Raw genomic sequence first — 13,165 nt, forward strand, 5'->3', positions numbered from 1 at the left:
ATGAAGCAGGGGTTTATTATTGTGTCCATTATCCATATTCTTTATTGGCATATCTATAGCTGCAGTGTATTCTGTGGCATATAATGACTTGGTGAAAATCTCACGTTGTGAAGCGAATCTTCACTTATAAATTGTTTCAAGAAATGCACTCATCTGCAAGTGTATTGAATCTTCCTTTGTCTGTAATTGCTGCCTTAGAGGATCAGTTATCTGCTGTTGACTCACTGATTGATTCTATGAATTTGGTTCACGAAGATGGAGAAACTTTTGAGGACCTATTTAAGCCCAGCAAAATTCCAAACCCTCATTTTCAGAGACTATATCAGGTGAGATGAACTATATAATATTTTTCAAAAACCTTTTTTCTTAAAACTCTTCACCTTTCTGAATTTCTCTAATTCACATTGAAAAGATCTGCGTTGTGAAAATGTAGATATGAATCTCTGGCATTAAAGTATGTGGTAACCAGTGATTTCTGTGTTGTCCCTGACACAGACTTATCTTTAAAATTTCTAGTTTCCAAGCAGTAAGGGAAATGATATCTGTGCTGAGGTGTCAACAACAGCATCAGTGATATTCACAGGCACACAGACTAGGCAAGTAGAAACTTGACTCTCAGCACTGTATTTGTGGACACAGATTGAGTCTTTGGCTTTTGGACAAAAAGAATTGGTTGAAAATTGGGGATATCTTCAGCTTCTCATTCTGTGTCCCATCACTTTTCTGTGCATTGTTGCATCTAGCAGTGTTCCAAACCAGGTCAGTCTGAGGTGGGCTGGATCAGTTGGAAATGGTTATTAACATTGTTGACATTTAAAATGTTCTGTTGGGGTGCCTAAGCTGATGCACTTTACGAGCCAGCAGAACAGTTCACACTTCCTGCAGTTATGTCAAGCTGTCTTCATTTTGATTTACATTCCTTTCATATCATGAAGACTTTCATTGCAACTGTGAGGATGAGAGACTTAATTATACACTGGAATTCAAGTGTTTAAAAAAATGATGCAGCAAATTCAAAAATAAATAAAATTATGCTGCAATTTAAGCAACTGCAGAATTTTACTGTATACAGAACATGGAAATGTATTGAAATGTGTGACTCTGCTCTGAAAATTGACCTAAAATGGTATTATGGCAATCATGTTCATCATATCTCAGCAATTCCACATGATTTATTTCAGTTTACAAATAGGAAGAAGATTTTTTTTTTAAATTAAGAAAACTTGGCCTACCTTCCCAAAGCCTTGCTTCCTCAGTGTTATCAAAATAACCAAAGGATCTGAAGGTCAATGTGTGTTTCAGGAACATGTGTAAGCCCACTGTCTTCAAATCCTGCTCTGATTGGCACCCGAAGAACTCAGTGTTCTCATCAAGTTCTGCCAGTCATACTGACAAGACAGTGTGTAAGGGAATGCAAGATTTGATCTGTTGGAGGTTATTGCAGGGCAAGAACATAAAATGAACTGTCCTCTGTACAACTCTTATTTTAGGAAGGATTGTTAAGCTTGGATATTACAAAACTTGGGCTTTGCTTGTAAACTAAATACTTGAGGGATAGAATTTCCTCTGTTATATTGCTAGATAGAGTTTTGTATTCTTTTGGTTTGGCTGATGTCACCTACTGGTGAAAGATGGTTTTTTTAGGTGTGCTATTTGTCTTCTGTAACAGTGTGATGGTGGTGTTCCAGCACTTGAGTCAGTTGCTGCTGGAAGAGAGTAACTGAGTAACTTGCTGAGTTCCTTAGAGGAAAATAGAATTTTGTAAGGGTGAGTGCTCCTGGTAGGAAAAGTATTTGTTGACTGAATGTGTGAGATAGGATATAGTTTCTGTCCTTGCTGTTCAGAAAGACCTAAAGTATCAGTCCTCTTGGTGCTTTCTTTTAGCCACACACAGCCCCAATTGTTTGTCTTATTACAAAATTGCTATTAATCTGTGTGTTTCTCTCCTTTGCTGCAAAATTTTTCCAGATTCTTAGTATTTTGCTCTTAGGCCAAGTGGCACTGCTGGTTCCTTAAGAATTATGAAAAAAAATTCTACATCATCTTTTGACTGTAGCCAGTAAGTGGATTGGGCTGAATAGAACCTATAAATGGTTTTGAAAAATAGCTGAAGAAAAGGGTGAACTCCTACTTCATTTCCTTTCTTTGTTACCTCATGAAGATATTTGGAATGATAAGTGACAAGAGCCAGAATTTAAACAAAAACATCAAGCTAAATTATATCTCTGGAAGTAGTGGTAGGCACCAGGAAATGACAGAGTGGGTGAGAAGTAGTTGTTAATGCTTGCTGGAGTGAAGGTGAGAAATATCCTATATCCAGACTTTCAACTTTTCTTCCTTGCTTCCAGAAAAAACTAAGTGAACTTCTGTAGCTTTTGTAGTGGCAGACTCCCAACATTATTATTTAAGTTGTCCATCTTAAATACAGGGCTTTGAAACACCTAAGATATTTAGGGAATGCAGTGCAAATAAACAAATGGCTCGACAGTGGTGATTCTGTATGGAGATGGACCTGTTGGTCTGTTGGTGTGTATATGTCGTTGCTTATCATGGAATTAATGATGTGAAGCCCACTTCATTACATCCATTGACCAGTATTTTGGTGTGACCCCTGTTCCTGAAAGCTGGCTGTGTCTCCAGAAGTGGAAATGTAAGAAACTAGGAAGAGCCGTGAGGAGCCTAGTGCCTTGGTGACAGCATGCATGAATAGAGCAGTGAGTTTTCAAGGCAGTGGCAGTGTGGCTTGCCTTCTAGCTGTGAAGGTCGGAGTGGTTCTTGCTGGACACAGAAGGAAGGGGGAAGCAAGGTTAAGAGGAGCAGTGTTGGTTTAGAAACTCCAGGTTGTCCGTTTAACTTGGTCTCCATTTAGCACCTGAGTTTTGACAGTACCTGCCATTTCGGGTTTCAGATGTAGTCATCTACTTTAAAAACAGGTAAGAGTGGATGCTGTGGCCACACAGTCTGCTCTGCTTCTGGAGCTGCACGCAAAGATTTCAGTCACAAAAGCCTGAAACACATAGGCATAACAGGGGACTTAAGTTTTTTGCTTTGTGAGTTTAATTCAATTACCTAACTTTTTAATTTTTTTTTTTTTTTTTGTATCACAAGAGCCATTACTGCAGCTTCCAGCAACATTTTTACTCTCTTTCAAAATAATTGTGCCTTAAATCATTACAAGTATTTCCAAATCGGTAGCTGTGTACAACTGCCTCGTTTTGATAGTATGTTCTGATATGGACTGCAGTCTTAATGGCAGCCTGAAAACTCATCAGTATTGATGTGTCACATAGTCTCGATTTTCTGTATTGGCAGTTTTCCAGCGTGAATAGGGGCTTTTATTTGCTTCGATTTTGTTTTTTAAATTAACATCATGTCTGACAGCTAACAGGGGAGCAAATCTCTGCTGTAGCCCTGGTTTACTGAGTCTCCTTTGTATATCACGTTTCGATGTGTTTGTGTGCATGCACTGGTATCTGTATGTGTATTTGTAAATGCACGTACCTCTCTACTGCTATCCCACACTTCACAAAATTGTAAAGATATTGACTTTGTTTTCAAAACCCTCCATGGAATTTCTGTAGCCTGCTTCATTAACCTCATCTCTCCCCCTCTGCTTGACTCCCTGACTGTGTGCACTGATTCTACACTTGGGTGAAAAATCCTTCTCTGTAGCTCTCACCATCTGTTCCAGCTTTGTGCATCTGTCAGGCCCCTTCATTCCCCATTTCTTTCAAAGCTAGGTTCCAAACACGCATATATTCTGTGCCTCACCTGTGCACTTCTTCTCTTTTTCCATTTCCATTCTCTCTTAAGCTTGTGAACGTTCCTCCTGTATGCATACTGAGTTTAATTGGCACAGAAGAAATATTTTCTTTGAGGGACATTAAGCTGTTACAATAACTGGAGTGTGTGATTGGGGTAGATCTCACTTACTTAATTTTGAAATGTATAGAAATCTCTGCTGTGTGACTTTTATAAGAGAACTGCTTTTTAAAGGTAGAGCAAAGCTTAAAATATGAAGTTGCAGATGACTCTTTCATTCCTGGGATTTTTCTAATAATTTTCATAGAATGCATTTCAGTGAGTGTGGGAATACTCAACTGCATCAGTGTTCTTGTTGACTATCATTAATAATCTCCTTGAACAGCTGATCAAAGACTTTCAATCCACTGTGAGACAGAATATTTTTCAGCAATCCAGAGGTAGTATGTTTAACATGGAAGATATTTTGCAGTTACTATATGGTGTACGGGCATTACATTAAAAGTTTTTATTATAATTGAAAGTTCTACCTTGCTCAGACTGTTTTATTTCTTGCAGTGTTTGCAGCACAAGGCTTTTCACCCTGATAAGCCTCTGCCACCAATAGAGCAGCACCTTTTAGAAATGCTGGAGATGCCTCGTGTGGTAAGAGAAAGATGTCAGGCTCCTCTGGAAAGAGTAAAAGCACTTTTCCCCCTAAAGGAAGTTGGCAAGAAAAAAGAAGAGAAGACTGCACAAGACATCTTCAAAGACAAGTAAGTTGGAGATTCATTATGGATTTTTTTGAAACTTCTTGGGTTTTTTACACTTCAGGTTGTTTTTGCTGGATGAAGCAGGCTCAGAATCTTTTGAACAGAAAATCAATGAGTTACACAGTGGAAAAAATACTGATGGATTGAGAATATTTGGTGCCACAGAATGTCTGGAGTATTTAGTGAATAGTGGTGGTGATACTGTTGCAGTGCAGGATACACTAGGAACCAGCGTGTAAGTTCCTCATGTCCGTATTTGCTGTGACAATCACAAAATCCATCAGGTTGGAATGTACCACAGGAGGCTCTTTGGTCAACCTGTTGCTGAAAGACCATCTGTGAGATCGAAGGAGGGATTCATCCAGTCTGGCCCTGAAAACCTTCAGGGTTTGTGCGTCCTTTCTGGGCAACCTGTTTCATTGCTTCCTGTCTTCTGGTCAGTTAGTTGGTCCTAGAGTTGGTTAGAAAATAACACTAACAGAAGGTCTAATTTAGTTTAGAATAAATGCCATGGTGCTTTAAATTAGCAATAAAGATGAGCCTTCCTTCCCAGCATGTTTGATTTGGGTAATTGTCTAGCTTTCATTTTGAATATCTAAAGAAAAGCAGTTTCATTATTATCTACTGTGTAATTAATGTGGTTGTCTCAAAAAAAAATCAAGCTGTTAGGGACTCTTCCTGGAACAGCTATTGTTTGAACAGTTTTAAGACAGGGTATTTTTATTGTTATTGAATATACTGTGTTGAGTTTATTTGTGCTGCAGATAGGAAGAATAAATGCTAAATTGATACTGCAGTTGTACTGTCACCCCAGCCAAATCAATGTGCGTAAACAAAATCTGCTTCTTAGAAATTAATTTATTGAAATCTATAATATAACTAGTGGATGAGATGTTGGAGTATTCTCAGTTAGCTCCTTCTCCCTTCACTTTGTAATTTTTGGTTCAGTCCTTGCAGCACTACGGACGACGTCTTTGAGGTGTGTTCAGCATAGGACTCCTTGCTTTGCTGCTTGAGACTGATGACCACATTCCACTCTACAGACTGGGAAACACCTGGCTCTTGTTGTTGTTGCTGATTTCAGTGTGTTCCTGTTGCCTTGGTGTGTCTGTGAATTCATACTGATTAAGTTCTCTTTTCCATACCCCATGCCCCAGTTTCTCTGGGTTTATGTACATGTGTCCATTTATATGTATATCTTAAAAAGTGATAGAGCAAGTTTAGAAATAAAAGGCAAAAATTTTGGCTCAGATAAAGCTGGAGAGAGAATTTAAACAAAAAGCAGTGACCCATTGCTGTTAGTTGCTTTAAAATATATCTTCCCAAAAGCATCTGACAAGCAAGAAGGAAATCTGTTTTGTTTAAGAACTGATTTCCTTTAGAGAGGTGATAAAAGCAGCTGTAAAAGTAATTTAGATAGAAATTGATGTAGGGCATTAAAATGACTTTTTTTAAAAAAGCTGTAAAGGAAGTGAAACGATACAGACTCAACTCTGCAAAGAAGAATGAATGATAGTTAAGATTTTTTAAAAATTGCAGAAAAATGGTGTTGCTGTAGTAATGAATGGGACTGGTAGTATTTTATCATTGTTACAATAGCGGTCTTAACTGTATGGTTTTGTTCTGTCTTTGGGGAAAACCTGAGATGGTAGAATTTATTCACTGGATAAAGAAAATGACATCACTCTGCAACAATGATTAAGGAAAATATTAAACAACAGAGGCAGTGGCAGAGGTTGCCCAGAGAGGTTGTGGATGCCCCTTCCCTGGCAGTGTTCAAGGCCAGGCTGGATGGGGCTTTAGGCAGCCTGGTTTAGTGGGAACTGTCCCTGCCCATGGCAGGGGTGTAGGTGATCTTTAAGGTCCCTTGCACCCCAATCCATTCTGTGATTCTAAATGCTATGGCTCTATGAGATTCAACTTATTAATACTAAGATATAGATTGCACTGAAGTATTTGGAAAAAGTTATTTAGACGATGTCTTGATCATTATTTTTGTTTTCTAAAACTGATTTGGATCTCCTGTCATCATATTGACCAGTTTCTTCTCTGTTAATTTTTAAGGTCTAATGAAACTGAGGCAGCATAATTGTAGGCATGATGTCTTAACAGAGATTTCAGTGTTCATTTGTATCACTTTTGCTTAAGATCTGTGTAGCTTAAAAAAAAATAATTCCAGTAAAATAGAAAACATTTTACTTTTTCCTTCTTAGCTTGGCTGTGGAGAGGCTGTTATCTCATCCAGCTTTGTAGGATGTGAGAGGCTTCTATATTAATGTAGAAGTGGGTGTTTTAAATTAATCTTGTATTTTATTAATTTTTCTCAAATAGTAATTGCACGTTTTGCAGTTTAAAAATACTGCTAATCAGTGCATATTCTAAATGTCAGATCCTTGGCTGGTATAAATGGCTATGGATTCATTAGTTTCTGCTGTGCTGCACTGATTAATGACAACTGTAGATTTGGTCTTAGGCTTTTAAATGCAACATCATCATTTATTTTCTCCTTCCTCCAGTCCCAAAGCATTTTGAATCAGTAAAAATAATGCAGGAAGAAAAAGAAGAAAACTGATTGCCATATACTTTTGGAGAAAAATATTCTAAACGAGAATTTTCGTTGTTCTTTACACCTTTCATCAAACCATGTTAATATACAAGATTTTTGGTTCCAATAGAGCTTCTAAACTCTCTGGTGTTGATAAGTATCAGTTTCTCTTTTTACGGAGAGACCCACTGGATGTTCAAAACAATCAAGCAACTTGTTCAAGGTTAGCCAGAAAGTCAGCAGAGTTGAGAATGAAGCGAAGGTATCTTATCCTTGTCCTAAGGCATAACTAAAGTCATCATTTCTCCTAGAGTGATAAGTAAGGTTATGCTGAATGACAGGAGTTGCTGAGGAGAAGGTATTTCATTTTGCTAGTGACAAAACTAAGTAAAGGACAGAGAAGATTGCTGAAACAAAGTGAGATGGACGATGATTGTAAAGTAGGGGAGGAGTGTGCTATAGAACGCGAAAAAGAAGATTCCACAAGTTCTTTCTAATAGTTGATTGCTTCTGTAACGTGCAATGCAGCTTTTGCAATCAGTTCTAATCTTGCAGAATGAAAAGTGGCTCCTAGTCCAGGATCTCTGGCTTTGTCCCTACATCATCAAGAAGTTTCTTCTTTTCACAGTGGTAGAATTTTTCAGAAAAACTTGTTACTTTTTGGGGGGGGTTCGTTGAACACAAATCTGGCCCTTTGGGTTGCTGAGTAGCTTTCAGTCATTCTTAAACTGAAATAAATTTGTGTGTGTCAGTAGCCTGACAGCATCTGATTTTCTTCCCCTTTTGTGATTATCTGGATTTTCTTTTGTTGCTGAGGTGTGCTCTAAAGTGTAACATGTTACATGTTAGAATTAAGTTCCTAGTTTGAATGTACACCTTACTTTATGTTACCTGTAAGGACAAAGCAAGAAAGTAGCCCAAAATCACAATTAGCTTTTTAAAAATAATAGTCTTTTGAAAGCATTTTGAGATGTAGCTTAAAATCCTAAGAGAGTTCTGATCATCTTAACTGGAGCTTGTCTAGCAGGTTTTAATAAATATAAGGTGGAAGTTTACAGAGCTCTCATGTGCTGATGGAGAATAGTGGTCACTAGACTGAAAAACCACTGTGTAAACAGGTTTTTATTAGCTGTAAATTCTAAGACAGGATTTAGGAAGTAGTGATTGAACAGTAAATTAATGTCTTACTAAAATGGTAAATTTTCACTGACATTTCATGTTAAGAAAAAAAAAATCTAGTGAGAATACCAAATGTCATGTTATATACTGTAAATTATCAAGATTAACTCAACACAGAGGTTTCAAATAAAGTGCTTGGAGATATTGTGTATTTAGAAAGATGAAGAAGGTCTGTATAAGGAAATTCACACCTGAAATAAGCACTAATAATCTTATACCTTCAACAAGTGATGCCTTTGCTGTATACTAAGATGAAGTTTGATCTCTGTTTCTACTGTCTGGTTTGTGCAGCCCAAGGGACAAATGAGGCATGGTTGTGTTGATTTTGGAACAGTTATGTAATGAAGTTTAATTCAGTGTATATTTCATTAATTTACTGGCTCCCTAGTTAGTAGGCAGGATGGTCTTCTTCAAGTGTTTGTATTAATTTTTGTCCTTCTCATTTGCAGCGAAGAGGAACCCAGCCTTAAGAAACCAAAAATTGAAGATGAGGAAGGGAGTTTTAGCATTATGAAACTTGCTGAAGGCAGTATCACCTCTGTAAGCAAATTTTTACACATCTGATTATTAAAGGGGAAGATTAATTCTCTAAGTCTATTATAGTGAATATACAGAATTCTTGACAAAAGGAGTGTTCCTTGCTTAAACATGACTGAAATACTGTCTACTTGCACATTTGAGACACTCTGCTAGAGATTGTAAAGACAACTTTCTCTGCCCTTAGGCATGTGTTCGCACCAGTTTTTATCAGTCGTGGTTATTCTAGGACAAAATTCTTTCCTGATGTTTATTACTCTAAAAGGAAAGCCTGAGGATCCAAAGAAAACAGAATTGCAGCTCAGTGGTTGAATTTTGTTCTTGCTGTCTTTCATATCTTCTGCAGTGTAGAAGTTGCCTCTGTGTACTTAATAAAAAGTATTGCTGGGATTTTTAGACATTGTTCTCTGAATTGGGGGTCTAAATCAGAAATTTGGCTTCATCTTGCCACAAGATCTAACTTATAATTTTGTGGGTAGATGAAACCTGTATCATAACTGTGCACCTTCCTTTATTTGTTGTTTTCCTGTTACTAAAAAAAGAGAAATAATATTGACCTAACTTCTCTTGTTTTCAATGTGCTATTCTTAAAGGATCATTTTGAAAAAAAACATTATTGATGCTTACAAAAATATTTAAAGTCTAAAAATATTTCAGTGTTCTGCACTCCTGATACAATTTTCTGATATTTCTTGAAAAGTGACATTGCTAGATCTTAAAGAAATATAGTAAGAACAAGCAAACTTATTTGCCATGAATTATTTTGACAGCAAAGCAGAAAAAAAATTTAAAAAGTGGGAGAATTATAATTGCTGATAGGAGATTTTAAGCAATGTAGAGTTGTTGGGCTTTTTCCCTTCAAGTTAATGCATCTGTTTGGTTTTGGTGTTTATGTATATTTGACATGGTTTTAGTTCCTTTGAAAGGTTTCTGCCCTTGCATGCCCATTTAGAGCTTTGGCTTTAAGATGTCAGGCTCTGCCAGAAAGCTTAGATGATTTAATTTTGAGGTTCCTATTGCAGTGGCAAATCACTGATTCTGTACCCACATGCCTGGAAGCTCATACTCCTCACTAAGCATCTGGTGGGATTGGGGAGGTCTAAGAGATCTGTGCTACAGAAGAGCTCAAAGCTGAACTAGCAGATAACCTGAATTTTTGTACTTCTGTCCTCTCAATACCAGAGAAGTGATCAACTTGTAACTCTGTGCAGCAGAGTGAGTTCTTCTTGCTCATGTCATAACCTACCCTTGCCAGGAGTACTGTGCCTTACCACACATTATAATGCATATATTGCATTTTTTGAGTCTGAATGCAGAGAAGTACACAGCTGCTGTTTTCACATTAAAGTAAAAAGAAATTCAGAGATTCTTGTTGCCTGACAAGAAGAAAGAGATGGATATTGGAAGACAATTGTATTTTGTTTTGTATTTTTTGTAGGTAGGCAGTGTTAACCCAGCAGAAGATTTCCAGATTCTGGTGAGGAAGAAAAATGCTGACTTCAAAGATGGTAAATGACTTTTGTCTATCTTAATTATATTAGTAGCGTCTTCAGGGTTCAGTAACTGCAATCCATTTGTCTAAACATAAATTTCTAGTGCAATGTGAGTTGCTCTGGAATTTATAGGTTAGCTTGTAGTGCCACTGAGGCAAGGAAGGTGTCCTTTCATGTTAATTCTCATGTTAATATTTGTCTTCCCCAATTAAAAGTGTCAGGTAGCTGTGTTTGGGTAAGAAGGCACTAGACAGCTACACTGAGGCACTTGAACAACCCCTCAGATGTTTCTAACAGGAGACCCATTGGTATTCACTGACTGCCTAATCCAGAATGAACCTCAGCTTCTCCTTCCCAGGACCTTTCTGGCCTGAAGTGGAGAGCTTTTGGGTGTGCACAGTGTGAGAAAACTGTCTCATGTTCCATGAATAAAAAAGAGCCTCTCATGCCTGGACTTAAATCTTTACATACAAAGGTTATTTCTTACTGCTTGTGAGCGAAAGAAAGCTCAGGTGAATTCAGAGTGGAATAAGCAGGTAGTATTTGTAATCTGAAAGTTGAGAGGACATTCTGTGTGCACTGACTCTTCTCAGAGATGAAGAAGAACACAAGGCACAGGTCAAGCACTGTCTTGCATAGCCTAAATCTGAAAATGCGATGAAATTATCGTTGTTTTTTATGGTATTTCTCTTCTGGAGTAGCTATATAGATATTTATGCAATCCAAAGGTGTCTTAAAAAGAATGCACAAGATGGATGGGGTCCTTTATCTCATAAGGGGTGATTTGAAGGTTGTAGCAGGGTAAACCTGATCTGCCAAACAGCCATTAATGTCGCGTTGCTTTTCAAAGGAAGATTTGCAGAGGTGCTTAAGTGCGTTGTTGGTATTTCAGCAAGACCTTTGGTCCTTTTGGATGTAGTTTCAGGAGTGTGTTTAGTGGTGTAGTGAGTTGTGATATGGTCTGTTAAAGCCTACACAGCTATTTCTCTCCAGAATTTCCAGACCTCTAAGCCAACTAGCTAGCTTTTTTACATGGATTTTTCATTAGACCCAGAAGAAGTTACTTGTTGAAAAAATATTTGGAGTTGCGTTCTTAAATCTCAGGTATATTAAGATGCGGTAAAAAAGCATTGTACAATACATTAAAATACAGAAATCGTGGAACAGTTGACTACTTTGTTACAGTGATAAATTTTATCATGCAGGAAAGCTTTAAGGCAGGAATAAGTATAGTGATTACCCTTGAAGATGTTTTAACTATAAAGAGTGCTTAATTATGTCCACTTGGTAGCTGTGCTGGAGATAACTGCAGTACGTGTTTGGAAGGTTCTGAAATTTTGAGCAGTTTGCTTTTATTCTATGTGATCTGCTCTGTAATGATAAGGTGCAGTTAAACAGGATGTAGTGCACTTAGCCATTTGAAGGAGAGATAGAAGGCACTATAAATAAAAACATGCTTTGCATATTATCTCTTTCTTCTAGATAATCCTTTTTGTGCTTTAGAGCCTTTTAGGCTCCTTAAATACATTGAACGTTACAGGCATGTTTTTAATGGCTTGCTGTATTGCACTTTGGTGGTGTAAATAGTAAATTCTGCCTTAAAACTATTCAGTGGTTCTAAGGGGGTTTTTTTGTATAATTTTGTCATTTAATGATGAAATTTTTCCTTCTGCTAGAACATAAGAAATATGAATTTTCTTTGCAGAAAAGGATAATCTCTGGCATTCAAATACTTCATTGTAAAAAGGGTAGCATGTGTCAGGATGCAGACAGGAGAACTGCTAAGTTGTATTCTGGTTTTCTTTCCTGTATTAAAAAACATCTACTACAGTCTTCCTAATTGAATAGAGATTACATTCACCTTTTAAAATAACAGCAATCCTTTCATTGGGAGGAGGAAGACCTTTCAACTGTTTGATTGGAGGTGGGTTGTTTTTTAGTAGATAGAGAAGTTGTAGCAGTAAGGAAGAGTTGTACTTTAAATACTGACACTACAGTAGCTTTTTAATTAAGCTGCAGGTTAATGGCACATCCACACCAAAATTACAAAGTTCGTAGTACCAGAGGATGGCAAGGAGATTATTTTTCTTTTCTTCTGAAACAACTTGTAGGAAGTCCTGATGGTATATTTATCATTGAAAACAGGCACCAGTATATTTCCTGCAGTGCCCTCACTGGGATTTGTTAATCAGGGTTTGTACCTTCCATAGAAGTCTTAAGGGGAAGCTAGTCTGTGTCTGATGCTGTGTGAGAACTTTGCCACCAATGCCTAAATACATATCTTTAGAAAACAAAAGATTTTCAGATTGGTAAGGGTCCTAGAGATAGGTTTTCTGGACTGGCAGCTGAATTCCTGAAACAATAATCAACTTTGGTTTTACCTGAAAACTGTGTAGTTTATTACAGTAGGGAGCTGCTTAGGGGTTACACGCTGATTTATGTTTGATAGCATCAGCTTACTGGTCAGTGCTGGTGCTCTTGTAATTGGTACTGTGTTCCCCTGTAGACATCCTTACTTTCTTATTTGCATTCATGGCCAGAGAGATGTCATTTTATGCAGGTCTTATTTTGAGTAAATCACAAGTGTACAGTCATCACAAAGAGATGTCTTCTGATAATAGCTTCTGACGTTTTTGTCAATGACTGCACATAAAATAGATTAGTTTACCTGAGTAGAATCTAATTGTTGCTCCCAAGGCTGTGCAGTGAGTTTCTTCATTGCTGGGGCTTCAGAGAAGACTCAAATGCAGTCAGTGCTTACCATCTTTGTAATGCCAAAGGAGTAGCCATGTACTACCAGTTTATCCTCCTGTTTGGAGGATTCCATCCATGTCTGCATCTCGGGAGAGCAGATCATGTCTGATGTGTTGTATTGTATTTTCATAGGCTTCTTTATA

At 37.5% G+C, this 13,165-nt stretch overlaps 1 protein-coding gene across 5 annotated transcripts in view; it reads left to right on the forward strand.

The window, feature by feature from the left end:
* Nucleotides 1–13,165, forward strand: part of XRCC5 (X-ray repair cross complementing 5) — a 54,549-nt gene that overhangs the window by 27,635 nt on the left and 13,749 nt on the right. For all 5 annotated transcript variants that reach the window (XM_040069615.2, XM_040069614.1, XM_040069617.2 and 2 more), the window contains 4 exons: nucleotides 199–326; nucleotides 4,321–4,517; nucleotides 8,688–8,778; nucleotides 10,214–10,283. In XM_040069615.2, coding sequence (XP_039925549.1) covers nucleotides 199–326; nucleotides 4,321–4,517; nucleotides 8,688–8,778; nucleotides 10,214–10,283 — 486 coding nt within the window. The remainder of the gene's footprint in view (nucleotides 1–198; nucleotides 327–4,320; nucleotides 4,518–8,687; nucleotides 8,779–10,213; nucleotides 10,284–13,165) is intronic.

The sequence above is a fragment of the Hirundo rustica genome, chromosome 7, assembly GCF_015227805.2.
Source record: "Hirundo rustica isolate bHirRus1 chromosome 7, bHirRus1.pri.v3, whole genome shotgun sequence".
In the NCBI taxonomy this organism is placed as follows: domain Eukaryota; kingdom Metazoa; phylum Chordata; class Aves; order Passeriformes; family Hirundinidae; genus Hirundo; species Hirundo rustica.